We start from the raw sequence: 27,088 nt of genomic DNA on the forward strand, positions 1-27,088 counted from the left end.
AACGACTTGCAGAAATGGGTTGAAAACGGGTACAAAGATGACATAGGTGCAACAATAAAGCAAAAATCGCTTTGGGAACAAATAGTTCTTTTAAAGAAAGAACTACCAAAGACTCACGTGATACACTCACTGAGTCATCAGCGTGATGGCGTTCACGCTGCAGGGAATTCATTGGCTGAGACAGCCACAGCGGAACCAACTAAATCGGCTTCCGTAGCTACAAAAAAGCGTTCAGTAAAATACATTGACGGGGAAACAATGCTGGCGGTAAAAACGTCATCAACAGGCGACTGCTCAGCGCTACCCCTCATGTATCCACTCAATTATACATACATAATCGATGCAAACTCCGTTCCTTTTGATCGAATCCCTGGAGTGGGGGATAGAGTGATTCCAAACATGGACAGGAGAGGCTTGTTAATAGCAGACGCACATATGGGTGAGGGTCTTAGACACCTTACACTTAAGGATTCTCTAGAAGTATTACAATCAACATACTGGTGGCCAGGAATGAGGCTGCAACATCACATATTTGCAAAAAACTGCCCAAACTGCAACAGAGATCGCATTGGTGACCGAGACGGTGTACTGCCATGGCGTTTCACCCAATAAGGATTAGGCTATCGACATGAAATACCCAGTATGAATAATGCGTCATATTAACATATAGAGACTATTTTCACTTAAAATGTAGACCCCAGCTCTCGGCTGACGTCTGAACTGTTATACAAAGATTTGCGAGTCTATAATGGCATATACGCAATTGGCATGCTACATTCTGACCAGGGTCCTGCTTTTTAGCTCTCGAGCTTATAAGACGGACATGGCCGGCATGGGCATAGCATTGCGGTACTCTTGTCACCTCCTTCCTGAGGGAAACGGGATGGTGTAAAGAAAAAACTAGGGCATAGAGCAATCTATAACAGCAAAGGTATTAGGTTCGGGAGTCCAACGTAGTCTTAATAATCTGCCAAGAAATTCTCTGAGAGGTCTCAGTCCGTACGAACTATTGTTTGGGACTAGAATGTTAATCCAGGACCTTGATAGTCAAACTTCAGTGGTTAAAGAAAAATGCTTTGATATCAAAGATCGTTTGGCTATTTTACAGGACTTAAACGAAACAAGAAAAGACCTGAGCAACATAAAGTTGAAACAGCAGCCAATAACCACTGAAGAGAAACCACCTGTCCCAGCAAGGCCTGTCTGGATTCCAAAAATCGGGGATCTGGTCAGTGAAAAGATCGCGGTGAAGAAGGAATTTGGGCCTTCTTACAGAAAAGCAGTTCCTGTCTTGTCTGTCAACAGGACAAGATCAGTAGTACTACCGCCCCTTGCTGGTAAAAAGGAGAACCGAGTTGTATCCATCGACCTGGTTAAACCACAATCATGTGGCCGATAACAAGTAGTAGGCCAAGTGGACTCCCAAGAAGTAGCAGAACACCAAAGTTTGCTACAAACACAGAGGTTCAAACTGAAAGACTAATCACAATTGATAAACCTACAGTAAAACAACAAGGACTATGCAACAAAGCCATGGAACTTAAACCTCTTGAAACCCAAATTAAAATATTAAATCAAGAAACACCAGTCTATAATGATGTAACCACAGACTATGCTAATGAAACAAAGAAAATTCCAAAAACGAAAAGGAATCCAGAAGCAATTGAAACAATTGACAGAACAGCATCAGGCTACTTCATCAACTTCGATGATTTTTCTGAAGATCTGAGTGAACCAGAGGAACAGCGGACAACAAAAACTTTTAAAGATAAAACAAAGGAACTCTTTCATCAACTAAAAGAAACCTATCTGATTTCTCCATGGATTGAACTTTGAGTGGCACTAGGAATATTCATCCCCATACTTTGGCTCATCATGGTACTATGCTTGGGACATTTCATTGAGGGAAAATATGTTATAATGGACACAGCAAGTCAGAACATCAACTTGGTCCTGAAACCACACAAGTCTTCACACATCGAGAAAAGAGATCTTTCTCCAGTAAACTTCACAGCCAATCCTATACCCGGTGGGGTAGCATGGGACAAAACTGATTACGAAATATATGGTCCGGTTGAGCTCCTGAAGTATCCTCATCAATTCAAGATTTCATTAAGTGACTTTGTAAAACCAAGCACATTTGCTGATGATTGGGACTTTGAAAGTATTAATGATATGATGTCTGATCTAGTAATGTCAGCTAAATTTACAGAACATGATTTTTTTGAAGGTTCATCTAATTACGATCAAATGTTTTGTTACAACCATTATGGTAACCATTACCTGCATAAATCTACTCAACCTAGAAATGTTTTAAAATTTAACCAATGGGAACATTGTGCAACTCCACCAAAAGGCAGTTCAAAGACATATTTTGATAAATATTCATACTTTTCAGGGTTCAACACAAGTAATGCAGAATCATTTTATTTCAAATTGTTAAATAAGACAGGAGTGAAAACCATGCTTACAAACACAAAATTGATATATTCAGACTCATTTTTTGAAAAAATGAATACATTCGGTTTTGATTTCTGGAACAATAACATTGAAACGAAAACTATCTGGGGCACAAAAGATTGCCAAGTGCAAGGTATAGAATCATTATTTAGAGCCTGCATGATCCCAGAACAAATTATATTTTTGAATGATACAATTCAACAGACATCCTGTCTTGGCCTAGCCAAGATTAAAGACTTAAACAAACCGTCTATTCCAAAACCAACACCTGACAGTAATAGCACTACAGATGTTGAGATAGACGTATCCCATATTTTAAACCAAAACAGAACACATGCTGATTGGAAACAATGGTTGATCTGGCCAACAGACACAAATAACTGTCAAGACAGATTCCTGAACAAAATACAGGGGTTCACATTGACCCGGCCAGACCCAAGATACTCCCAGAGACAACATCCAGGGATTGTAACTACTTATAGTGTGGGGAAACTCTGCCTTCAATGGCTACATACATCCACACTGTCAGAAATTAAGCAACACTTAACTTTACTTAAAGAAGGTGCTGACTTGCGTGATTTCATCATGGGACCACGCAAACAGCGTCTAAAACGTTTCATAGCGGCCTCTATATATGCAGCTTACAACAAAGCTTGGAAAGTAACTCAAATTGAGACAGCAGAAAAAATACGAAATTTACCGTGTTAATTTGGAAAAATCACTTTCTGTTGTAGACAATGGGTTAATGACTCTGTCTTCCAGAATATATTCACTTGACAGTATTGTATCTTCTGTAATCGATATAATAGAACAAGACTTACTGATGTTGCAACACGGTCAGTCTCAATTACGTTCTATTGTACAGCTTGGCTGGATGTTACAAAATCTGCGTTCAGGCTATGTGCCTTGGCGTTTAATCAACACAACGTCACTATTTAATATCTTTAACCTTACTGATAAACAAATCAGTTTGGCACAAAAGGGTGCTGACTATACAATTCTGAGCATTGAAAAACTTGAGAGATTACCATTGACAATGTCAGAACGACCTGTCATTGAATGGATAATACATGGGATAATAAATATTCCGATAACAACTTTCCAGTTTCAATACTGCCAAAAATATATACAGGCAGGCCAGTATGAAAGGTTGGGTAAAGGATACATTAAGTCCACATGGAACTTGCCCTATACACACACATGTGTCAGTAACAACGGACAGAGTGTATTTCTTAGTGGTAATAATTGTGAAAAATCACTGAGTGGCATACTTCTGTGTCAGGGTATTAGTTTGCATGGGGCCTGTGAAGGGACTTCAAATGACCTTTCATGTCACCAGTTAGGCACACCTGCAACACAAATAGAACCATTCTTTAGAAGACTTTCGAACGGGAGTTACATTCTAATTGTAGATCACAGATGTTGTGGCTTGCTGCCAGGAAAACCTTATCTCGTAAGCGTGACTTCCAGGGTCATGTGCTGTGAAAGAGTATTGTTCCCGAATGATGCTCCAGACAGGGAGGGAAGGTTATGGCCCAGTTTAAAAATCTCTTCTATTCGAATTGATACTTTAAGCAGAATGAAGACTGTGCTCCTACAGACGCCAACCCAGTTGACGTCATCAAAAGAAACGTATGATCTCTGAGTTGCAAGGACAACGGCAGAGATTCATTCAATGTTATCAACAAATTGCCCCCTACACTTCGCAGAAATGCTGAACGAAATCTTAAATATTTCTGATACAAGTGGTATCGCGAGTGTATTTAAGACAGTTTTTTCAGGCGCTTTAACCCCATTCAAAGCGATCCTGGGTATTTTTCCAAATTTCGTCCATTCCATCTTTGGCGGACTTCCACTCCTGTTGGGACTCGTAGCAGGCATTTTATTCTTGCTACTATTGCTTCGTTATGGCAAGCCATGTCACAGACAAGACTCCAGCAACAATGGAAGAAACGATCCTAGCTATCCGCTACCGGGACCGCATACCTAAAGTCCTTGGCTTAGACCGGCTACGAGATCTAAATATGACCTGGTTTCTTTCATTCAGACCCATCTGGCAGAATTGTGTTATGCCTGTATTAAGGTGCATGCTATGCGGCGAAGAATGCGTGTTGGACACCTGTCTTACACTACAATCAGATGTACCATTGGATGCAGATACTTTGTTGGGTCCAGTAAAGGCTCATGCATTGTGCTGTCCCCAGCGGCTACCTATCCTGATGACGGCATTCGTGGAGACTTCACCACTACGATTGAAGGGTAGTGAAGAACAAGATGAAGGCAGCATCGACCAGGTACGACCTTCCTTAAACAGTTCTGATCATACCATCAGTGAAAGCAATCATGCGCATGACTGCATGGTAGCGACATTTTCGAACCTAGTCGAACTTTCACCAGAAGCTGTAACTGTTTTTTCGAGAATCTGTCTGAAATGATGTTTTCACCGGAACAGAGAGAATGATTTTAAAACAAACTTGCACACGGCGTTCCCTGAACTCTGAATTTGGCCTTCAGTCTTTTGAAAACAAAGTGACTGTGAACTATTTTTTCTCTTCTCCCCTGAATAGCGAAAACTTTTTTCCAATTCCAAAATATTTACCTTTTTGGCACTTATCTTCTGCTTAAAGTAAAACTATTCTTAGAGAACAGAACTTCTATTCTTAGGAATACTAGAGACATTACATTACCTCAACCTCTAGTTTATATGCAATTAATTGTGTTTATATGTGATGAGATGGTCTCGCAATTTTTCTTCTGTATCAAGAGCCATTTCATGTGTAATTTCGCAAATCATTCATGCTGATATAAAAAGTGCATCTCCCTTTTGAATGATTATACTGCTTGAATGCGTACAATACCTATACTCATCTCGTGCATTTCGCATACACCATTTTTCAAATACAAAAATGTTTTTGGGGTGGTTCGGTATACACATGCACTGTTAGTTATGTTTACTATTGCTTAGGTTAGTAAATATGTACATAAATTCGTGGAGTGGGTGTAGTGTGTTTATCTAGGTACCTATATTGATACTCCTATTTCTGACCCTTGTCCGGTTATTAATTCATTAATGTCCATACACCGGCACAGAAACCCGTTTTCAGATTAGATCGTAGCTCATGCTGTCACATTAAGCAAGCACTATCCCTTCAGCCCCCTAGAGAAGCACACCGAGTTCTCAAAACAAATCAAACCTCCAACAGACCTGGGAAATCCCCCGCAGCTATTGTTTTGATTTTGCTCGAGAACTCCTGCAAAGAATGTAAGAACGTCCAGTCCTTATGACATTCTTGCTGACGTCTTATGTCCATCCTTACGTCAAACACGGCACCTTTCAGGTGTAAATATACCGACGCTGCCCTAAGCTAAGACACGGTGGTGACGAGCTTGGAGCAGCGCTACTTGCCGGAGAGCCCAGCTGATGCAGAAAGCCCACGGACGCTGCCCCTCCCTTTTGACGCGCTGAGAGAGACGCTGCCTTTTCTCCTGCCGAGAAATCCAGCCTCTGGCGTTTCCAGCCGCCCTCGCGGGTAACTGGGATATCGAGTCCTGAGACAGAGATACCAACCCTCCAGCCTTCTAAATCCCAGGTACTGAACTGACTAACCCCTTACAGAGAATTCTTGAGTCAGATTCTTGGCAAAACAAACTTAACTTAAACTGCTACTTACTTACTCCCTCCCAAGTATTAGGCTTAGGTCAGGTACACCGGGGTAGGCGTAGTTAGAAGCACCAGTTGAGTACGATTAGTCAATGTATATATGTATGTATATCTTTTATCCATTTTAAGTATCATATGGCTAAGAAACCATATAAATGCTTTTACAGTATTATTTTATAATTCTGTTTTTACTGTAAGCACTTTACTTAACTATAAGTATTGCAATAATAGCGATTCATTTCTCTTGTATGAGAAAAGAGACTGATCAATAAATAACATCTTTTTATTGAAACACGCCCATCTCTTATTTCTCTACAACCTGGTGAAACTAAGAATGCACGTATTGACTGAGTAAAATAGTTGTCTTTTGTTTTCACACGACTCTAGAGATATACTCTTGATTAGGGGAGAGCAAAGTTGTCATGTTCTATGGTTGTCAGAAACTAAATCCCTTCTTGTCTATCCAGGGAGGTTAAACTCCTCCTTGCCTATTCGAGAAAGTTTCTAGTGAACTCTGAGCTAGCTGGCACACATAACTTTAAGTCTAATATCGTCAGTAGAAGACCTAGTTAACCACAGTCCTACGTCTATAATATTGAAGATATTATTCCAATGCGCAGAGCCTATTGGGATAATAGGAACTACACTACAGCGATATTCACATTGTACTTGCTAGCATCTAGAGTGGCACGAGTCGCTCGGTATGAAACCAGGGCTAGGAATCGGACTCGCTTGCTACATATCCCATTCAGAGCCCTTCCGAGCTAGATCGGAATCAGGCCCTATGATTGATACTTTCACGTGAGCAAAATTCAAGCACTGAATACAAAGGAAACATATACATATCAGTAATTACACCAATTGGAACAAACGAGAAACTCCAAGAAGATCTTTAAACTGTATTAAGCATCAGAAATGGAAGTGCACTTAACAGGAGTCAGTCCAAGCTTTCCACGTGGGACCTCTACTAGTTAATGGAATGAACCAGGGAGCGACAGAATTGAATCCTGGTTGGTGCAGTAGAGAATAGTTATGTGTGTATGTTTAGTGCTAAAGGACTCAGTCTGTAACAGAAAGAACTGTGAACATCCAACTAAGGTATTTTAAAAGCACACAAGTCCCAGCTAAGCTGGTAGCTACCTTAAAAAACCTCTCAAAAAGAATAAACCTGTGTCATCAGGAAGCAATTTTTTTTATAACTGTCCTTTAAAAGCACATACTTCAGATCTCAGCTGGCAACTCCTTTACAATACCTCTCACAAAGAATAAATCTGTGTTGTCAGGAAGCTTCAAGTGATTTCATTAATTGAAGCCAATACCAGCTTCCAAGTACAGTTTACATTGGCAGAATGACTGGTTGTGCACATTTACATTTCTTTCAAGCAGCAGACACCCTAGCAGGAAAGCTTGTTTAGCTGTCTGTGCCTCCGTGGGTGTCACAGCACAGAAGGCTCCCCGCCTTACACTTAAGCATTTCAATTCTGAATAAACCATCATGAGACTGTTGCCTTTTCAAAAAAAGTAGGCCAACTCTTTTTCTAAAAAGAAAATAGTATGAGCACGTCATGCCCCTCAAACCTCCCCCTGCCCCAATTGGACCACTGAACATAACTGCGTGCATCTGCTTTCACACGTGGCCTTTAATTAGACATTGATCACATTCAGGACCACTACATTTTTCCTCCACACAATTCATGAAACAATGTTATTGTAATTTGAGAAGTTAGTAAATAGCTAAAATGTGGAAGTCATCTGGCTGGTACCTAATAGGCAGGAAATCATATGTGATACAATTTAATAAAACACCATAACAGTTTTTGACAAATGATTTCTGAAGGGCAAACAATGGTCTATTAATTTTCCTGACTGTTTGAGAAATCAAATGCTTTATTTTAAGCACTCACTGACACTGTGCCTGTGTGTCTGGTGCCTCTGTACTGAGAGTGACAGTGATAGACAGGAACAGTTCAGTGCTGATGCGGCAGCAGGTTGGCCTCCAGAATGAACAGCCCTTTGACTGTAGGTGGGGGCACCATGAACAAACCTATATTTGCACGCTGCACCCAGTGCACACATCCCCACTTTAACCAGCAATAACGTGCAAGGTGAGGAAATCGATGGTTCAGACGTGAGCGGACGCCTGAACCATTAAGTGTTGTATGCGCCGAATACCCCAATTGCCAGGGAATCCAAATATGTCAAATGCATGCCAGGCGCAGCTCACGTGGATTAGGCGATGCCTTCTTTTGCTCATACTTTCTTTGGAACATATATACTCTGGATGTGATGCAGACTGTAAACGCTGTAAGAAAGTAAAGTGGTTTATTTTATTAAGGATTAGCAGCATATGCAACTAGGAAAGTAACCTCACGCCAGGCACTTACTTCTTTGCAGCGTCATGAGTGAGGCATGCTGCAAATTCCGTGACGCGCATGGTAGCCGCAACGACTTGTAGAACTGATAATTGATTCACCCACCACCGCGTGCCACAGTATTACTGCCCAATGAGTACTACAGAGACAGAGTGGTCAGTCACACACTTTAATAGGTGGGGCTGGGAGAGTACTCATTGGATACAGTGACCCTAATGTCAATTGTAAAAGTAATGCTGTGGTGCACGGTGTCGGGTGAATCAAGCCCCCAAGCCTACCATGAGTAGCACGCACCATGGCAGCGCTCTGTCACTCCAGCTTAAAATCAGTCAGTGGCTCCCGCTTTGACAGATCAGGAGGCGCTATAATGCGTGACTTTGCATTTCAGTGCAGTGATGCGAACAGCCACACTGAAATGTGTTAGTCTTTCACCTGATATGTGGTATTTGGCAGGGCTGTATTAACCTCTCATTACATACTGACTGGGAAATTCATGACTACTATTTTACGTATCCAGTTTCAATGCGTTCTGAAATTTTTATCCAAAATGAGCATGCAACCATGTGATCCTACTAGTTCAGCAGGGTCGACTCGATGCTCTAATACTGGTTTCCAGCAAGTGCTCTCAAATACGGATCTGAGCATAACCCAGAAAAGGCTGAACTATCTCTTTCTGCATTCAAGAATATATTTCAGAGGGTATGCTTGATAATCTGGTTCTTTAGTCGCTGGGTATACTTATGTCAGGTATCTGTAGCTCAATCCCATCATAATTAGGGATGGTCAGAACTCGCAGAGGTACCTAAAAACACTGCAAGACTCCATGGAGTTCAGTGAGTAGCTCGCGCTGATTTTTAGTGTCAGGAACTTGCCTGTGATGTAAACAGCACAAACGGCACCACGCAGCATGCCAGAAGGCTCTGCTAATTTTTGCTGCTCGTGTAGGTCTTCTACTCGAGCAACAGCTTTCTCAATGTGACCTGCAGTCACTGACCATATTGAATAATCTCACCAGACGCCTCTAAAGCTCAATTTTCTTGGTTGTGCATTCCAACTTAGCCTCGGCGAGCCCCATGCAAGAAAAAAGTCTGCCACACAGCAGTTGGCAGAGTTTGTCAGGTACTCCAAGCAGAGCGCGGAGTGGGCAAAACTCTGCAAACTCCGCTGGCAGAGCAGAGTCTACCACCCACCCTTAATCAAAATGGCTTCTGTTGAACTTTTCAATAAATCTGGAACTGTTATAGACAAGAAGTATGGAGGACAAAGTAACCATTTCTTTAACCAACCTACTGTAACAGTGATTCCTATAATGTGTTATGTTATTCAGATTTTTGGAGGGTTTTATCATCTGGGAGGGTATCCTGGTGCTGAGCAGGTGTGAGTCTAGCCAAACCTAGGGCCTAGTGGGACTACTCAGAAAGCCAGGTCTTCAGCTAATGTGGAATTCAAAAAGTGTGGGGGAGGCTAAATGTGTGTTATTGCAGATTATTACAAGCTTTAGGAACTAGATAGAAGAAAGCTAGCCTGATGGATTTAATTTTCCAAATGTGTGGGGTGTGTACAAATAGGAGTCTGGATGAGCCACGTTGATTGGAAGGTTTCTGAAAGCAGGTGCAATGCTTGAGGTATGCTGGAGTACTGTTATGTAGTGCCTTGAAAATGTGGGTGAGGAGTTTGAATTGGACTTGTTTGTCTATAGAGAGCCAGTGGAGTTCCCTCACATGTGGTGAGATGCAAGTACAGTGTGGAGGTTCAAAGTAATTCTAGCTGCAGAGTTCTGAATGGTCTGCAGCCTTGTGCTGATTTTTTGTTATTGATCCTGGCATAGAGGATATTCCTGTAGTCATGCTTGCTTGTGAGGAGGGCATGTATGACAGATCAGGAGGATTCTTGCAGAACTTTCCAGATGAGGTCACGGATATCTGAGGTGTATGGTGCCAAGCTGGCTGACTGGGTCCTTGTAGTCAGGAAGGAGCAGATCTATCATAGTGCATGTCCTTGGAATCCAATGTTGTGTAGGTGTTGAATGAGTATAAGGTGGGACAGTGCGTCAAAATCTGTAGAGAGGTCCAGGAGGATGAGGCCCGGCATGTCTCCTCTATATGGAGTCATGCAGACGTCGTTTGTGGCAGCGATGAGGCCACATTTAGTGTTGTGGTTGGGTCTGAAACCAGAATGAGTGGTTTTGAGGAGTTAGTGGTAGTTGGGGTATTTGACGAGATGTCTGTTGATTATTTTCTCTAAGAATGGTAGCAGGGAGATTGGCTAGCAGCTGGTGAGCATTGAAGGGGCTGCAGAGGGTTTCTTCAGCAATGGGAGAACAGCATTCAGAATGGGTGAGCATTGGGCTGACGGGTTGCAGCCTCTGTTGTAGGCGCAGTAGGGGCAGAGGGCTGATGTGGACAAACTTCATGGTGGCAATGGTTTCTTCTCAGCTGATGATGGGCCATGCGGGTAGCATTGGTTCTTAGTATAAGAGCAGGAGGCATTTGGTGAGGTCAATCTGGTCCAGTAGAGCAGTTGAATTTGCTGTAAATTGCAGTGTTTTCGTTTCTAAAGAATTGTGAGAGATTGTTGCAGATGTCCTGCAAGGGAGTGATTGAGTTGGAGGCAGCCAGCAGTGGGACGAAATCCTTCATGATGGTAAAGATTTCTTTACTCCTATTGGTGCTGACATCAAAGTGGTACATCAGAACTGCATTTATGGTGTTCCAGATCATTTGGTGGTAACATCTTAAACATGCTCCTGTTTGCATTCCCCTGGCTCATTCTCTATTGGTGCTCAAGTTGTTAGTAGTGGTGTTTCATTAGTCGGAGTTCCTCAGTGTACCAGTTGGCTTGGGGTCTAGCTCCTGTTGTACTGCTGTGTTTGAGGGGAGCAAGGGAGTTGGGGCAGAAGGTAATTCAATTTTTAACATTCTTGATGGCTTTGGGAAGTCTGTGGCTGTGTTGGGGAGAGTGGGGTTTGAAGTCATGCCATTTCAGTTTTGGCAGGGTGGTCTGGAGATGATGCATATGCATTGGACTGGGAAGGAATACTGTATTTGGTGAGAGTGGGGTTTGTTCAGGAGACTGGAGTGGGCTTGTTGACTTGGATGCTGTTGAAGATGGTGAAGATACGGTCCAGGAGCATCTGGTGATATGGGTAGGTCCCTTTACTGGTTGGGTGAGACACAGGCTTCCAACGGTCTTCAATGAGTAGTTTTGAGTTGGGTTGGCATGACTTCCAAATTCAAGTTCAGGTCTCTGGGTAGGATATAATTGCTAGCATAGAAGACGAGTAGTGCAACAAAGTATGTGATGCTGATGGTGAAGTTGGTGCATGGTCCTGGTGGTCTGTGGATTAGAGAGCAGCTTATGGCGAAGTTGGTAGTGAGCAAAAGGTGTTTTATGTAGTAGGATGATGTGTCCATGGAGGTGGTGGAGCTGATGGCATTCTTCTGGATGATGGAGATTCCACCTCCAGGCTTGTGAAGTCTGTCTTTTCTGGAGATCCCCTAGCTGGGGGAAGGCTGTGGCAAAGTCAGGTGTTGATCAGGGTTCAGCCAGATTTCCATGAGGAAAAGTAGGCCTGGGCGCTGTGGTGCAGTAGGGCCCTGATCTGAGAGGTGTCTTTGGTAAGTGGGCAGGTGTTGAGGAGCATGCAAGTGAATGTGGAGTGTTGTGTAGATGGCGGCAGGATTGTCTGAGTGTGAGAGAATGGGGTGTTAGGAGCAGTCATGCAGGTAAGTGTATGGATACTTGCAGGAAGTGCAGGAGAATGCTCCCTCAGTGTTGTGTGGAATGGCGAGGCAGCATCGTGGGGATCAGAGGCCAGGGTTGACGGCCAGAGGGTCGCAGCGGGGCAGCGGTGGAAGTGTGGTAGGACCAGGCTACCTACCACTGGGCACAGTCAATTAAGGAGGCCCCGGAGGAGGGAAGGAGTGATGTAAATTCCTATGCAGATGGATGATGGGAAATCCAGTGATGTAGCTTACTGTGAAGATGGACGATGGAAATGAACCCTTTTGCTTGGCTTCTTCTTTTAAAGACAATTTTGGGTGGAAATCCTGTGCAGCTGGGTAATGGGAAATCCAATGATGTAACTTCCTGTGCAGATAGATGATGCAAATGAGTCCTGTTGCTTGGCTTCTTCGTTCAAAGACAGTTTTTGACAGTACACCAGTGATGTCACTACAGGTTCCAGCCTTAGGGGGTGGCAGTCCCCAGGGCCATCACGGGCTCCAGGAGGGGGGCCCCCCTCACTATGTGATTAAAGCCCCGGGGAGGTGGTGGTCCCCAGAGCGTGTGGGGGGCTCGAGACCCCCACACAGGATTATTTTTTATTTAAAAAACTAGCCCCAGGGGGTGGCGGTCCCAGGGGCTGGGGGGCTGTGTGCCCCCACAAACAATTAATAAAAAAGCCCAGGGGTTGGCAGTTCCTGAGGCTTGGGGGGACCTTGGAGGCCCCCCACACATTTAAAAAGAAGCCCCAGGGGTGGCGGTCCCCAGGGCTGTGGGAGGGCCAAGTGCCCTCCTCCACATCATTTTAACCAAGCCCCGGGGGGTGCCGGCCCCCGGGGCTGCAGGGGCCCCCATGGGCCCCCACATATATTTTTTACAAATGCCCCCGGGGCCCTGCGCTTCATTTTTTTTATTTTCGGCTACATTTGCGACCACAGTGCGAATTAAGCCGATTTTTTTTTAAATGCTATTTTCGGCCATGATGGTCCTTGTGGGATCCCCTGAGCAGGTCTAGGGGGTCAGGGTGTTTCTACCCTGCCCCCTTTTCTTGGCTTTAACTTTTGTTTTTCTGTTGTTTTGTGACTCGGTTCTACCGAGTCACAAGATGGCTGCCAACACTTCCTGGTTTAGAGTGTTGGCAGCCAATTAAAATGAAGGTCAGGGTCGGGAGGGTTCGTGGATCCACCGCGCCCCTAGATATCGATATTTGTTTTTTTTTCATTTTCTCAGCAACTACTGAACAGATTTACACCATTTTCTAAGCCAAGCAGTACCTTTTTGCCAAATTTTGTGTAATTCCGTTCAGCAGTTCGGGCTGTAGCCGTGGCTAAAATTTCCTATGGAAAACTGATTTTTTGACTCTTATTTTTTTAACTTCTCAGCAACTAATGAACAGATTTACACCATTTATAAAAAAGGTGGCTTTCTGAACCAAGAGCTACCTTTTTGCCAACATTCGTATACTTCCATTCAGTACTTCGGGCTGTAGCCTTGGCTAAAATTTCATAAGGAAATTAACATTGAGAAAACAGTTTGGATATATTATAGACTTATCTATGACATACTTACATTTTCATTGTATAGGCATGCGTGGTAAAGGCATATGAGTAGTAATGGATCTGTAGTAAAGGTATTATGTGGTAACGGCCGAGTTGTAAAGGATGTTTCCCATTAAGAGCTGCAGAATGATTATTTTAATTACCAAAGGTAGTGCCTAACCAACTTCTATAGCATATAAAGGAAGTCTAATATCTGCATGGTACCAGCCATTGACATACCTCGCCTGTGCCACTCAACAGTATCATTTAGAATCAGGGACTGCAAATCCCTCTCTAGTGTAAGGGTGTGTCAATGTGTCCCAGTTGATCAAAAGGGGTTCTGATGGACCTGAAAAATTGTTCGGAAAAAGATATATTAATTGGGACAAGATAACGACCTTTATAACTGAACTTTCCCCACCATTAAAATAGGAGGGGCTTCCATCTGGTCCCATTACCTGCATTTTAATAAGTTCTGGTTCATCTTTTTCCAAACTGAAAAATGACTTGAGTGTTTAACAGATAGTACTATATAATCAGCATATAAAGAGATGATATAGATGAATAATAATTATACTTTGGGTACATTAATCACAAAAAGAAAGGGTAACAAGGAGCAACCCTGTCAGGAACCACTACTACTCCTTATTGTAGGAGTTAATAGTCGATCACTGGGGGATGAAACCTGATTGCTCCCTTGACACCAATCCTCTCCCTATGATGCATTTCTGAGTTGTGACTTCTTGGCTAATACCCATGAATGCTTACTGCAGCTTACAATTTATTTTTCTCAGTTTCTGTATTTTGTTCCATCAATATTGTTATCTTCAAATATATTGAATCTGCCCTCCTTTAACAAAATTGGCTTAGGAAAAATTGAACATTGCAAACTAAGTAGCAGAGGAATAAAGAAACAGATTATCCTTACAACAAAACATAATTGACACAACATTCTAAAATTGTAGCTCAAAGACCTGTTAGCCAAAGAAATCATCCAGGTAACTTCCTGACCCCCTCACATAAAACATGGCTATTAATGTTTTATTTTAACATTTTCCGCACCAAGAACAAGTCTATTCTCCTCAAAGCTATTGCACCATACCGGAAGGTAAAATCATGAGTTTCATAAATTAGATTTCAAAAAGTGCAAGATCATGGAATGGTATCAGAATATTGTGTCTTAGATATTGTCTGACAAAATCATATAAATATCACCCCCTGAAGTTAATTATAGATAATCTACAGCAAATGGGAAAATAGTTTAAAACAATATTTAGGTGAAAATAGTTGTCAGCCAATATATTTGTGATCCGATTTCTGAATTGCTATCCAAGGTAATAGTAGCCAGCTTCTGCTTAATCATAATCTTTTTAGCACAGCCGAGATTTCAGTAAGCTTATATATAAAAATCACCACCAACAAGGTAAACAAAGCATTAATTAATTTAAATGTTGGCAGGACTGCAGGCCCAGGTGAAATTTCTCCTGAATTTTATAAGTGATGTTGAGGCACCTTGGCTAATTTTTCATTATCAGTCATTCATGTAGCACCATATCGCCCACTGCTATGGTACTGTAGTGCATTTGGGGTAAATTTACTAAGGTCCTGAGGTTTCCATTATGGGCCTTACCAGTCTGCTTATGAGTCTTCTAATGTGGTATATGTGCCCATTGCTAGGCATAGGTATTTGTTTGTTAAGCAGCTAGTGAGTGAATACACTGCTTTCTGGCCTTCAAGCCAGTTAATTTCATATTTGGTTAGAGTTGGGTGTGTATATATTCTGTTGTAAAAAGGTATGAAATGTGGCCTGGAAGCAATTTTCTCTGCATATTGAGACTTTATTATTTCTTACACACAAAGTACCAATACCAAATGTACTGGTACTTCTAAGGTGTAGAATACTGTGTCATTAAGAGTTCAGGCCTGATTAAGAGTTTGGTGGTGCCGTAGCAGGGCAGCACACCCCCGCCCCACATTGCCAATCTCGACTGCCGCCAGCCCGCCAGATTATGAGTTCCCTCATAGTCTGGCAGGTGGTCCTTTGGCGTTCCCACCACAGCGGTCCCTTTCAAAAAGACATCACAATGGGAATGTCAAAGATAGTTCAGGTTCCTGCACCCATTTCCTGCCGTGCAGGAAATGGGTGTGCATGCACAGAGAGGGGCACACTATGTGCCCCCCTGCATCCATTCCATGGTCCATGAGGCACTAGAAGGCCCTCTGGCGCCCCCTTTGTTTCATTACTGCCACCCTAACAAATGCGGTATCACCACTTCAGTTAGGGTCGTAGTGAGAAAACGTGTAATATGCTTGGGAGTTCCGCAGCTGCACTGCCAAGCATATTGTTGCCTCAAGACCGCAGCACCAGCGTTCATGGATCCCTGGCATCGTTGCACTCATGGTCTAACTGCTGTAGTCTTAATACGCCGATCGGACCACTGGTGCGGCAGTCTCCTACCGCCATTGTACCTCCGCCATGAGTTTGGCAGTCCGATGGAACACCAAACGCGTAATCAGGCTCTTAGACCCTAAAAAAGGGGATTACAATTAGGAATGTATTTTTCCACGCTGATATGGAATGGTCTTGCCTCATTTGTGGTCAGTTTATCCCTGTATATTAGCCCTACAATGAGCAGGTGAAATGTGTAGTTAAATCCATAGGAGCCACAACTATCTTACATACTTGTAATTTCCGATTTGGACAGCAACTCCTGTTAACTACCAATTTGGCAAACGAGGGCTTTATGTACACAGGACGTACGTACAGTATATATGCTATTAGGAGGCTAACACGCTAATTCATACTGAAATGTTGTTGATATAACATACAACAATGGTGGAGTGTGAATGGTTTGCAAATATAAGGTTTATATCTTGGCTACTGATTGGGATGCCTGAGGATTTCCTTTACATGTCAATGTGGTCGTACCGGACAAAATACACAGTTGCACTGCATAGCTGTATCTACCTTCATGATAACCACTTTCAATTGGATCCCTAGGTCCTACCCACTCAGATGTCTAAAACCAGCTTCTCCTTCCCTACTGAGGTTCTCTGGAGGTATATTAGCCATGTCAGGGGAGTGAATTGTTCACCACCATCAGTGCTTTCCATATGTATTCAGTTACTATTTGCATTCTATCTTACAGACCACACATGCACCCACCAAGCTGTCTGAGGCTCCCACAAGTTGGTTAGTAGGGGTTTTCAAAACCCAAAATAAGATAAATAAAATAAAAGCATTGTGGATAAACAATACATAGGCACAGTACATAAACATGAGCAGTGGCTGTATAGAACGCAATGTAAATGCCTATTTGTTTGATACTTCAGAAGGCTTGGGTAGGGCATTTGTAAATCCCACCCCGACAAACACAAAAATACTTTTTTCCCAATATAAGATTACAACTTTAGATGCTAGTTATTAAAAATAGAAGCAAAGACAGTTTCATGAGGTGATTTCATGCAGAGTGTAGGGACAAGTGACAATGTAAAGCCTTATTATAATACTTTAAAAAGAACCAATCTTAATGACCTATTCTACTTACACACTGGCATGTGGCTTCTTTTTAGAAAAATCACAGGCAAGTCCAAGATCTGATATCCGCACATGCCCATGCTCATCCAACAAGATATTTGCAGGCTACAGAAAGAAGGAATTTAAGAAGTGCATTAATGTATGTTGGGTAATACTGTCATATCTTGATAATATACAGCAGTAATATTAGTAACATTAATGCATTTGCAGAGTGGTGTTCAACAAACTCAATGTGTAGGTACAGCTGACAATGTGCACTGAGCAATAACGGCCAGATGAAATATGATGCTTACATTTGACTGTTTGTATACGAAAATCCTTTATTGATGTGTATGTATAAACATATATATATATATATATATTTATTTTTTTACTGAAAAAAACCAAAGGTTAAAGTAATGTTATAGTTAGGTGTGCTAAAAACAATTGCTTTTGTTTAAAGAAAAATAAACTTTAGAATTTCACTGAAAAAAAACAAAGGTTAAAGTAACGTTACAGTTAAGTAAATTTCTGAGGGACAACATTAATGTTTTGAACTGAAAAAAAGTACAGAAATCCAGCAGTTATAGTTAGCAGCACTAACTATGGGCCCGATTACGATTGCGGTGAATCCGCATCCTCCGGGCCGGCGGACGCCACTGCCGGCCCGGAGGATGCGGATTCACCGCTGCGTTGTGAGAAATGACCCCCGGCCAGATGGCAGGGGGGTCATCTGTGGACGTGGAGACCGTCCGCCGCTTTTCCGCCACGAGACCGTGGCGGAAAAGCTCTAATATGGTGGCGGTATCTATCAGACACCGCCAGCCATATTAGGATTTGCATTGTGATATGCCTTTCCGCGGCGGCAATGCCACCACAAAAAGGCATACGGTCTTTTCTTTGGGGGCCCGTTGCGGGCCCCCAGGGTGAAGGGGGGTGCACAAGGGGGGTACCTATGGTACCCCCCTGCATTTGCCTGCACGAAGAGGCAGGCACAGCGCGGTACCTGCCGCTTTGTGCATGCAAATGCACTGCTTGCATTTTTAACATTGCGGCGGGTGCTGCTTCAAGCAGCACCCGCCGCAATGTTAAAAATACAGGATGTGACTGCTAGGGTGGCGGTCACATCCTAATTTGCACGGAGGGACCGCCGCTGCCCCTGCGGATGGTCCCTCCACCTCTGGGGTGGTCCGCCATCCTAATAGGGCCCTTAATTTTGTGCCCTCACCATGCACTACTTATGACCTCACATATGACATCACTCATGACATGTTCTATGACATCATTTATGACATCACTGATGAAATCTCAAATTACAACATTGATGACATCACTGATGACATCATCCAGTAAGTGTGCTAGCTAATTTTATAATTTGCATAGTGGCGGGCAAGTACCATATTACTTGTCTACCTAATTTTGTACAACATGGATCCAGCTAATGAGTGTAAGTGTTTGAAAACACATCTGCTCCTAATGCAACAAAGGTCAGGGAAAGTCATCAAGAAAGCCATCAACAGCCAACTCGCCACATTTATCGAAGAGCACAACATCCTCCACAACCTGCCAAAACACTGCCACATCTCCCAGCACATGCGCACACTCCACTGGCTCCCCGTCGAGGCGAGAACCATCTTCAAGATATTCACCCATGCACACAAGGCCCTCCAAGGCACTGGCCAGCATACCTGAACAGCCGACTCAAATTCCACGCACACCAAAGGACACTACAATCAGCCCAGCTCTCCTACGCCATGTTCCCCCACACCAGCCAAATCGGGAGGTCGCTCCTTCTCCTTCCTTGCAGCCAAAGCCTGAACGCCCTTCTGCTCCACCTCATACAGACAACATCGCTCCCCATCTTCACAAGAAACCTCAAAACCTGGCTCTTCGACAGACCACCTTCTTTGATGGAATGGATCCTGACTATCCCTACCCCTAGCGCCTTGAGACCCTTACGGGTGAGTAGTTGAGCTTAACAAACTTCTGATTGGTTGATTGATAGAGTTATTGAACAAGCTATATATCTTTGTATTCAAGAGGAACTCTGTGCAGGTGACAGTTGATGACTTGTGTTTATTAGGTTCCACACACGTTTTTTGGTACTGCATAATTTTCTACATCAGGAGTAAGATTCTACGTATTAGATAGTAACTTTTGTAAGCAGCCTTGAGTTAATAGACAGAATTGTGTCAGCATGACAATTTTTACATAACTTAGAAGAGTGTGTGCACAAGGGAGTAATCTATATACATATGCTTGTTTTGGTTGAGAAGATGCAAAGTTTTTACAACAGTATAAAGGAAGCAAATCATAGGATGTTGAGCACCTGAGATCTTGGTTATTTTTTAGCAAATAGTGTCTTTTTTGACAACTGTTGCCTAGAGTGTACACTGGTCTTAGTAAATACCTTTTAATACTCTGTGGTGTGTTTCTTATGAAAGCTTCACTATTAGCAAACAGTGTGGTATACATTAAACTCTCTCCATAGAGTAAGCAATGTTTACAGTTCCCAGTTCCCTTTTGTATGCATGTTATGTTAGCATGGTTTATTAGAAGTTTAAACACCATTTTACCTTTTGCTGATTTTTGCACACAACACTGCATAGCTGTTTTTGCAAGTTAGCTTTCACGAAGGTCTATACATGAGAAAAGGTTTGTTTTTCGACATCTCTAGACATACATCGTGCCTCCAGTCCGTACAGTGAGTGCTGAGCCGTCAAGGCTATCATAACATGTGAGCCTGTTTATCATCATGTCCATGTAACACATTCTAGACACAACATTTTGGCAGTTACGAGCCAAGCAAGATCCTGGCGCCTTTATCATAGAACACTTGCCATAATTTCACACACTTGGAAGATCGCAGGGATGCAGAGAGCCTTGCTTATCCAGATGTAATTTACACTTACTGAGCGGAAAGGTAATGGGGTCCCCAAAACAAGCCCAAGAGACCTTCTTCAGTTTATAATACATAGTTCTTTTATAGGGAGGGTGTTAAAACTAGGCGCTATATCACCTGTTTGCACTATCATTGTAATATGATTCCTCCTTTTGTATTTTATGGAGTTGTAACCATGCTGACCATATTATTTTTAATCATATGTCTGCTTATGTTGACTAAAATACTGCGCATGTGATCACGTCGTTAAAATAAATATTTTAAGCTCACCGTGTCTCTTTTTGACTCCTGTTGTGGACTGGTGTGAGAGTGTAACAAAAGAGTGTTCTCACTTCCCACCATTCCTGAGATTTTCTTAAGTCACATGTTCTAGGTTATTTTGCTACAGGACGAAGAGCTAATGTGACACTGATTGCTAGCTGTTGGTGTTTTTTAGGTACTGAGGTGAGTTTCTGGTACACCACAATTCACTAATGTCCTAGGTCTCTGTGCACAGTTCTGTGTATGGGCAGAAATCCTTGTAACATGGCGCCGCCAATGTGTGTGGTCTTATTGTGAGACACTTGATTAGTGCTTATATCAGTCTACGACCCCCTCACTATTGTTTCCGGTTGACAGTAGTGACAGATAAAACCTACCTATAGTTAAACAGGTATCTTCAAGCTTGATATTTTAAAACGGTTTACTATTTGAATTACTACCCATTTGTGCTTTGTTCTATTGCATTGTACTTTTCTATTACTGTTTCGATATGGCTGCGATTGATATTCCAGCACACAGTCGTGTAGCTGTGAGGAATCACTTGCAGGAATACCTCGTTTCTTTTCAGGGACAGGCAGTGGTTTTTGTAGTCTCAGCTGACGCGGTGTACCCATTTGAGATGTTTTACTTATGGTTTACTTTTCCCGCGGTAGATGCTGTTACTGGTGTATTTCACTCTTACACCCCTGCTGATGCTTCTGCAGCTTACGCTCCGTATCGGACAGTGGAAATTCTGATTTCTGTTTGACAGCATGTCGTTTGGTTTAATGGCGCCCTCCCACACGTTATAACAGCGGTCAGACAAGGGCCGTTGTCGATTCCAGGTGCTACTTGGCCTGTTTTAGCTGCGTACACCCCTCATCCTCAGGCGGGTGCGTTCAGAGCTCCGCAACTAAGACCCCTTTATGCCTCTGTCGTGTCAGTTATTAGGGGTCTGGTTCATTACATTTCCCGCAACCTCCCGGGTGGGACCCCGGGTGGTGCGGCGCATCCATTTGGCAGGGGCGGGCTGAAGCTTAGTCCCGTCATAGTTAATGCAGTCATGGGCAAGCGTCCCCAGGATAAGGAGGAGATGCCTTTTTGGCTTGCCGAGAAATTTGAGCAACTGGAAGCAGTATTCCCGAATACTACTCCTGTGGAGAAACACAGGATCCTCACAATTAGTTTGCAGAAAGACTTAGTGCCAGTAGTAAATGAGTGTACAACTTGGGGTGTGATTTTTGCGGCAGTCTATACTAGCTGCTTGGGCACCCCGTCAATGACTGTCCTGCCCTCTGTGATCAAGCGTGTTAAGGATGAACATGGACCAGAGGCGGATGTGGACTTGGGAATGCGACTCGTGGGAGCGTTTGACATGGTACACGTTCTCGTTCATGCTAATGTCAAGGGGGATGCAGTAAGTTTCCAGGTCTCTAATGCTTTGTGCGATGTTCCTGACGCAGACAAACCCTGTCAATTACCAAAAATTATTACGCAGGCTTATAAGACCGTTGGCCGTAATAATTTGGGTGTTAAGCCTTTCGCTAAGAAAGAAAAACAGCAGCAAACTCAGCAAGCGTCATCTGATAAAGATGACCGCCCGAAAGTTCAGAAACGAAATTAGAGTAAGAACAAAAAACATGGGAAACAGCAACAGAAACAGGGGTCCCGTCCTGCTTCACCTACACCTGCCCCTGCTGAGGGTACATATGAGTTGCGCGACTACAGTACTATTAAGTCATCTGATATTTTCAGGTTCCTGAACAACGTTCTCCTCGCTCTTTGAAGGAAACATCGGTAACAACCACCAGTGGAAGAGGTGGCGGCAGAGGTCAAGGTGCCCAACAGAGCTGTGAGCAGCCTTGCAAGGCTGACGGAAAAGGCAAGCAGGACGAGACACCGCGTCAAAGGCCCCAGTTTCAGAAGAAGAATGTTGCTGCGGTAACAGCGAGATATGCCACAGATAGTGAGAACGCATCTTCGGAATCTGACATGGGCGCTGACGCTGCTGGACAGCGAGGCGGAGATTACCATCATTCGAGAGGTGTTGCGTCCACTACTGAAGGTGACAGCACATGACTTCTTCGTTGTAGTTGAGACAGCTGACACTAGAGTGGGTCCCCCTGATAGGCTTCCTGAAATTGTCCTTGTAGTTGAAGCGTACCATAAAAGGGGTATTTTGGGAAAATCTATCATCTATCAACTACCTATGATATATTGTTGGTGGAGGTCGACTGGCACCCACCCTTTGTCTTAGCTGCTCCGCAAGGGGAGGAGGTAATTCTCCCCACTTTCGCGCACACAATTCCTAAGGAGCAGGCTCTGCAGTTTGCAGAAGATTGGGCTAAGGCGCTTGCCCCGGCGTTGTACCGTACTCACTGTGGATGGGACAAATATTCCCCTCAACATGAGATTGCCTAGCGGTCGATGCCACAGCCATAATCCCAATACCCCATGCGACGTGAAGCAAAAGCTTCAGTTGCAGAAATCCTTGAACAATTGGAATATCAAGGTGTAATTGAAACGTCTGTATCTCCGTTGAATAACCCACTTTTTACTGTGACCAAACCAGATGGTTCGTACAGTTTGGTATTGGATTACCGCCACTTAAACTCACATTGTTGTATGTGAGCGGTGCAGAATACTCCCAGTTCTGCTCTTGTGGATAGTCTAGTGCGTAAAAGGTTTAAAACCACGCTTGACACATCCAATGTTTTTTTTGCCCACAAGCTGTCCCCTCTTAGTAGTCAATGGACAACTTTTACAAGTGGTGCCAAACTGTTTCAATTTCTCCATTTGTCTATGGGCTACAAGAATAGTCCAGGCGTTTTTGCAGCCCGCATTGTCTCTCTCCTGCAGAGGCTCGACACAGATAATTGTTCGTATGTGGATGATATTTATCTCACAGACGATTTGCGGACATAGGCTATAAATTCAATTTTGCTAAATCACACATTGAAGAGTACACAGTGTTGTTCCTCGGCTACGAGCTCAACAATGAAGGTCGAGGTTTAGCCCCTCACTTCCTGGAGAAATGCGCACTTTTGCGAGCTCCGACAACACTGAAAAGGCTAAATCTTTACTGGGCTTTTTGAATTTCGGTCGTACCTACATTCCCGAATATGCCCAGCCTATCAAACTGCTTTATGCGTTGATACAACCTACTTTTTCCAAATCATGCTGGCTGCCAGAACATTCAGCCATATTGCAATCTTTGCAGGCTGATCTTCTTGAATCTAAATTCTTGTTGACTGGTGTGAGAGTGTAACAAAAGAGTGTTCTCACTTCCCACCATTCCTGAGATTTTCTTAAGTCACATGTTCTAGGTTATTTTGCTACAGGACGAAGAGCTAATGTGACACTGATTGCTAGCTGTTGGTGTTTTTTAGGTACTGAGGTGAGTTTCTGGTACACCACAATTCACTAATGTCCTAGGTCTCTGTGCACAGTTCTGTGTATGGGCAGAAATCCTTGTAACATGGCGCCGCCAACGTGTGTGGTCTTATTGTGAGACACTTGATTAGTGCTTATATCAGTCTACGACCCCCTCACTATTGTTTCCGGTTGACAGTAGTGACAGATAAAACCTACCTATAGTTAAACAGGTATCTTCAAGCTTGATATTTTAAAACGGTTTACTATTTGAATTACTACCCATTTGTGCTTTGTTCTATTGCATTGTACTTTTCTATTACTGTTTCGATATGGCTGCGATTGATATTCCAGCACACAGTCGTGTAGCTGTGAGGAATCACTTGCAGGAATACCTCGTTTCTTTTCAGGGACAGGCTGTGGTTTTTGTAGTCTCAGCTGACGCGGTGTACCCATTTGAGATGTTTTACTTATGGTTTACTTTTCCCGCGGTAGATGCTGTTACTGGTGTATTTCACTCTTACACCCCTGCTGATGCTTCTGCAGCTTACGCTCCGTATCGGACAGTGGAAATTCTGATTTCTGTTTGACAGCATGTCGTTTGGTTTAATGGCACCCTCCCACACGTTATAACAGCGGTCAGACAAGGGCCGTTGTCGATTCCAGGTGCTACTTGGCCTGTTTTAGCTGCGTACACCCCTCATCCTCAGGCGGGTGCGTTCAGAGCTCCGCAACTAAGACCCCTTTATGCCTCTGTCGTGTCAGTTATTAGGGGTCTGGTTCATTACATTTCCCGCAACCTCCCGGGTGGGACCCCGGGTGGTGCGGCGCATCCATTTGGCAGGGGCGGGCTGAAGCTTAGTCCCGTCATAGTTAATGCAGTCATGGGCAAGCGTCCCCAGGATAAGGAGGAGATGCCTTTTTGGCTTGCCGAGAAATTTGAGCAACTGGAAGCAGTATTCCCGAATACTACTCCTGTGGAGAAACACAGGATCCTCACAATTAGTTTGCAGAAAGACTTAGTGCCAGTAGTAAATGAGTGTACAACTTGGGGTGTGATTTTTGCGGCAGTCTATACTAGCTGCTTGGGCACCCCGTCAATGACTGTCCTGCCCTCTGTGATCAAGCGTGTTAAGGATGAACATGGACCAGAGGCGGATGTGGACTTGGGAATGCGACTCGTGGGAGCGTTTGACATGGTACACGTTCTCGTTCATGCTAATGTCAAGGGGGATGCAGTAAGTTTCCAGGTCTCTAATGCTTTGTGCGATGTTCCTGACGCAGACAAACCCTGTCAATTACCAAAAATTATTACGCAGGCTTATAAGACCGTTGGCCGTAATAATTTGGGTGTTAAGCCTTTCGCTAAGAAAGAAAAACAGCAGCAAACTCAGCAAGCGTCATCTGATAAAGATGACCGCCCGAAAGTTCAGAAACGAAATTAGAGTAAGAACAAAAAACATGGGAAACAGCAACAGAAACAGGGGTCCCGTCCTGCTTCACCTACACCTGCCCCTGCTGAGGGTACATATGAGTTGCGCGACTACAGTACTATTAAGTCATCTGATATTTTCAGGTTCCTGAACAACGTTCTCCTCGCTCTTTGAAGGAAACATCGGTAACAACCACCAGTGGAAGAGGTGGCGGCAGAGGTCAAGGTGCCCAACAGAGCTGTGAGCAGCCTTGCAAGGCTGACGGAAAAGGCAAGCAGGACGAGACACCGCGTCAAAGGACCCAGTTTCAGAAGAAGAATGTTGCTGCGGTAACAGCGAGATATGCCACAGATAGTGAGAACGCATCTTCGGAATCTGACATGGGCGCTGACGCTGCTGGACAGCGAGGCGGAGATTACCATCATTCGAGAGGTGTTGCGTCCACTACTGAAGGTGACAGCACATGACTTCTTCGTTGTAGTTGAGACAGCTGACACTAGAGTGGGTCCCCCTGATAGGCTTCCTGAAATTGTCCTTGTAGTTGAAGCGTACCATAAAAGGGGTATTTTGGGAAAATCTATCATCTATCAACTACCTATGATATATTGTTGGTGGAGGTCGACTGGCACCCACCCTTTGTCTTAGCTGCTCCGCAAGGGGAGGAGGTAATTCTCCCCACTTTCGCGCACACAATTCCTAAGGAGCAGGCTCTGCAGTTTGCAGAAGATTGGGCTAAGGCGCTTGCCCCGGCGTTGTACCGTACTCACTGTGGATGGGACAAATATTCCCCTCAACATGAGATTGCCTAGCGGTCGATGCCACAGCCATAATCCCAATACCCCATGCGACGTGAAGCAAAAGCTTCAGTTGCAGAAATCCTTGAACAATTGGAATATCAAGGTGTAATTGAAACGTCTGTATCTCCGTTGAATAACCCACTTTTTACTGTGACCAAACCAGATGGTTCGTACAGTTTGGTATTGGATTACCGCCACTTAAACTCACATTGTTGTATGTGAGCGGTGCAGAATACTCCCAGTTCTGCTCTTGTGGATAGTCTAGTGCGTAAAAGGTTTAAAACCACGCTTGACACATCCAATGTTTTTTTTGCCCACAAGCTGTCCCCTCTTAGTAGTCAATGGACAACTTTTACAAGTGGTGCCAAACTGTTTCAATTTCTCCATTTGTCTATGGGCTACAAGAATAGTCCAGGCGTTTTTGCAGCCCGCATTGTCTCTCTCCTGCAGAGGCTCGACACAGATAATTGTTCGTATGTGGATGATATTTATCTCACAGACGATTTGCGGACATAGGCTATAAATTCAATTTTGCAAAATCACACATTGAAGAGTACACAGTGTTGTTCCTCGGCTACGAGCTCAACAATGAAGGTCGAGGTTTAGCCCCTCACTTCCTGGAGAAATGCGCACTTTTGCGAGCTCCGACAACACTGAAAAAGCTAAATCTTTACTGGGCTTTTTGAATTTCGGTCGTACCTACATTCCCGAATATGCCCAGCCTATCAAACTGCTTTATGCGTTGATACAACCTACTTTTTCCAAATCATGCTGGCTGCCAGAACATTCAGCCATATTGCAATCTTTGCAGGCTGATCTTCTTGAATCTAAATTCTTGTTGACTCGTGATAACCACACCAACCTGGTGATAAGAATCGTTCCAGGGGCGGTGGGTTTCACGTACCTCACTTTAAATGAGGGTAACACAGTCCCTATCGCTTACAAGTCACACTTGTACACTTCGGATGAGTTGCGGTTTTCCAATGTGGAAACAGTTTTGACAGCAGTGTAAATGGCGATTCTTAAGGAACGTGCACTGTCACAGGGAAAACGCATTTTTGGTTGTTACTCTG

The 27,088-nt window shown here is 43.6% G+C and overlaps 1 protein-coding gene across 2 annotated transcripts in view; it reads right to left on the reverse strand.

Moving 5' to 3' along the window:
* GRK3 (G protein-coupled receptor kinase 3) overlaps positions 1 to 27,088 on the reverse strand; it is a 1,268,751-nt gene that overhangs the window by 290,282 nt on the left and 951,381 nt on the right. For both annotated transcript variants that reach the window (XM_078667331.1, XM_078667330.1), the window contains exon 12: positions 17,303 to 17,397. In XM_078667331.1, the coding sequence (XP_078523457.1) occupies positions 17,303 to 17,397 (95 nt within the window). The remainder of the gene's footprint in view (positions 1 to 17,302; positions 17,398 to 27,088) is intronic.

The sequence above is a fragment of the Lissotriton helveticus genome, chromosome 11, assembly GCF_964261635.1.
Source record: "Lissotriton helveticus chromosome 11, aLisHel1.1, whole genome shotgun sequence".
NCBI classification, from domain to species: Eukaryota; Metazoa; Chordata; class Amphibia; order Caudata; family Salamandridae; genus Lissotriton; species Lissotriton helveticus.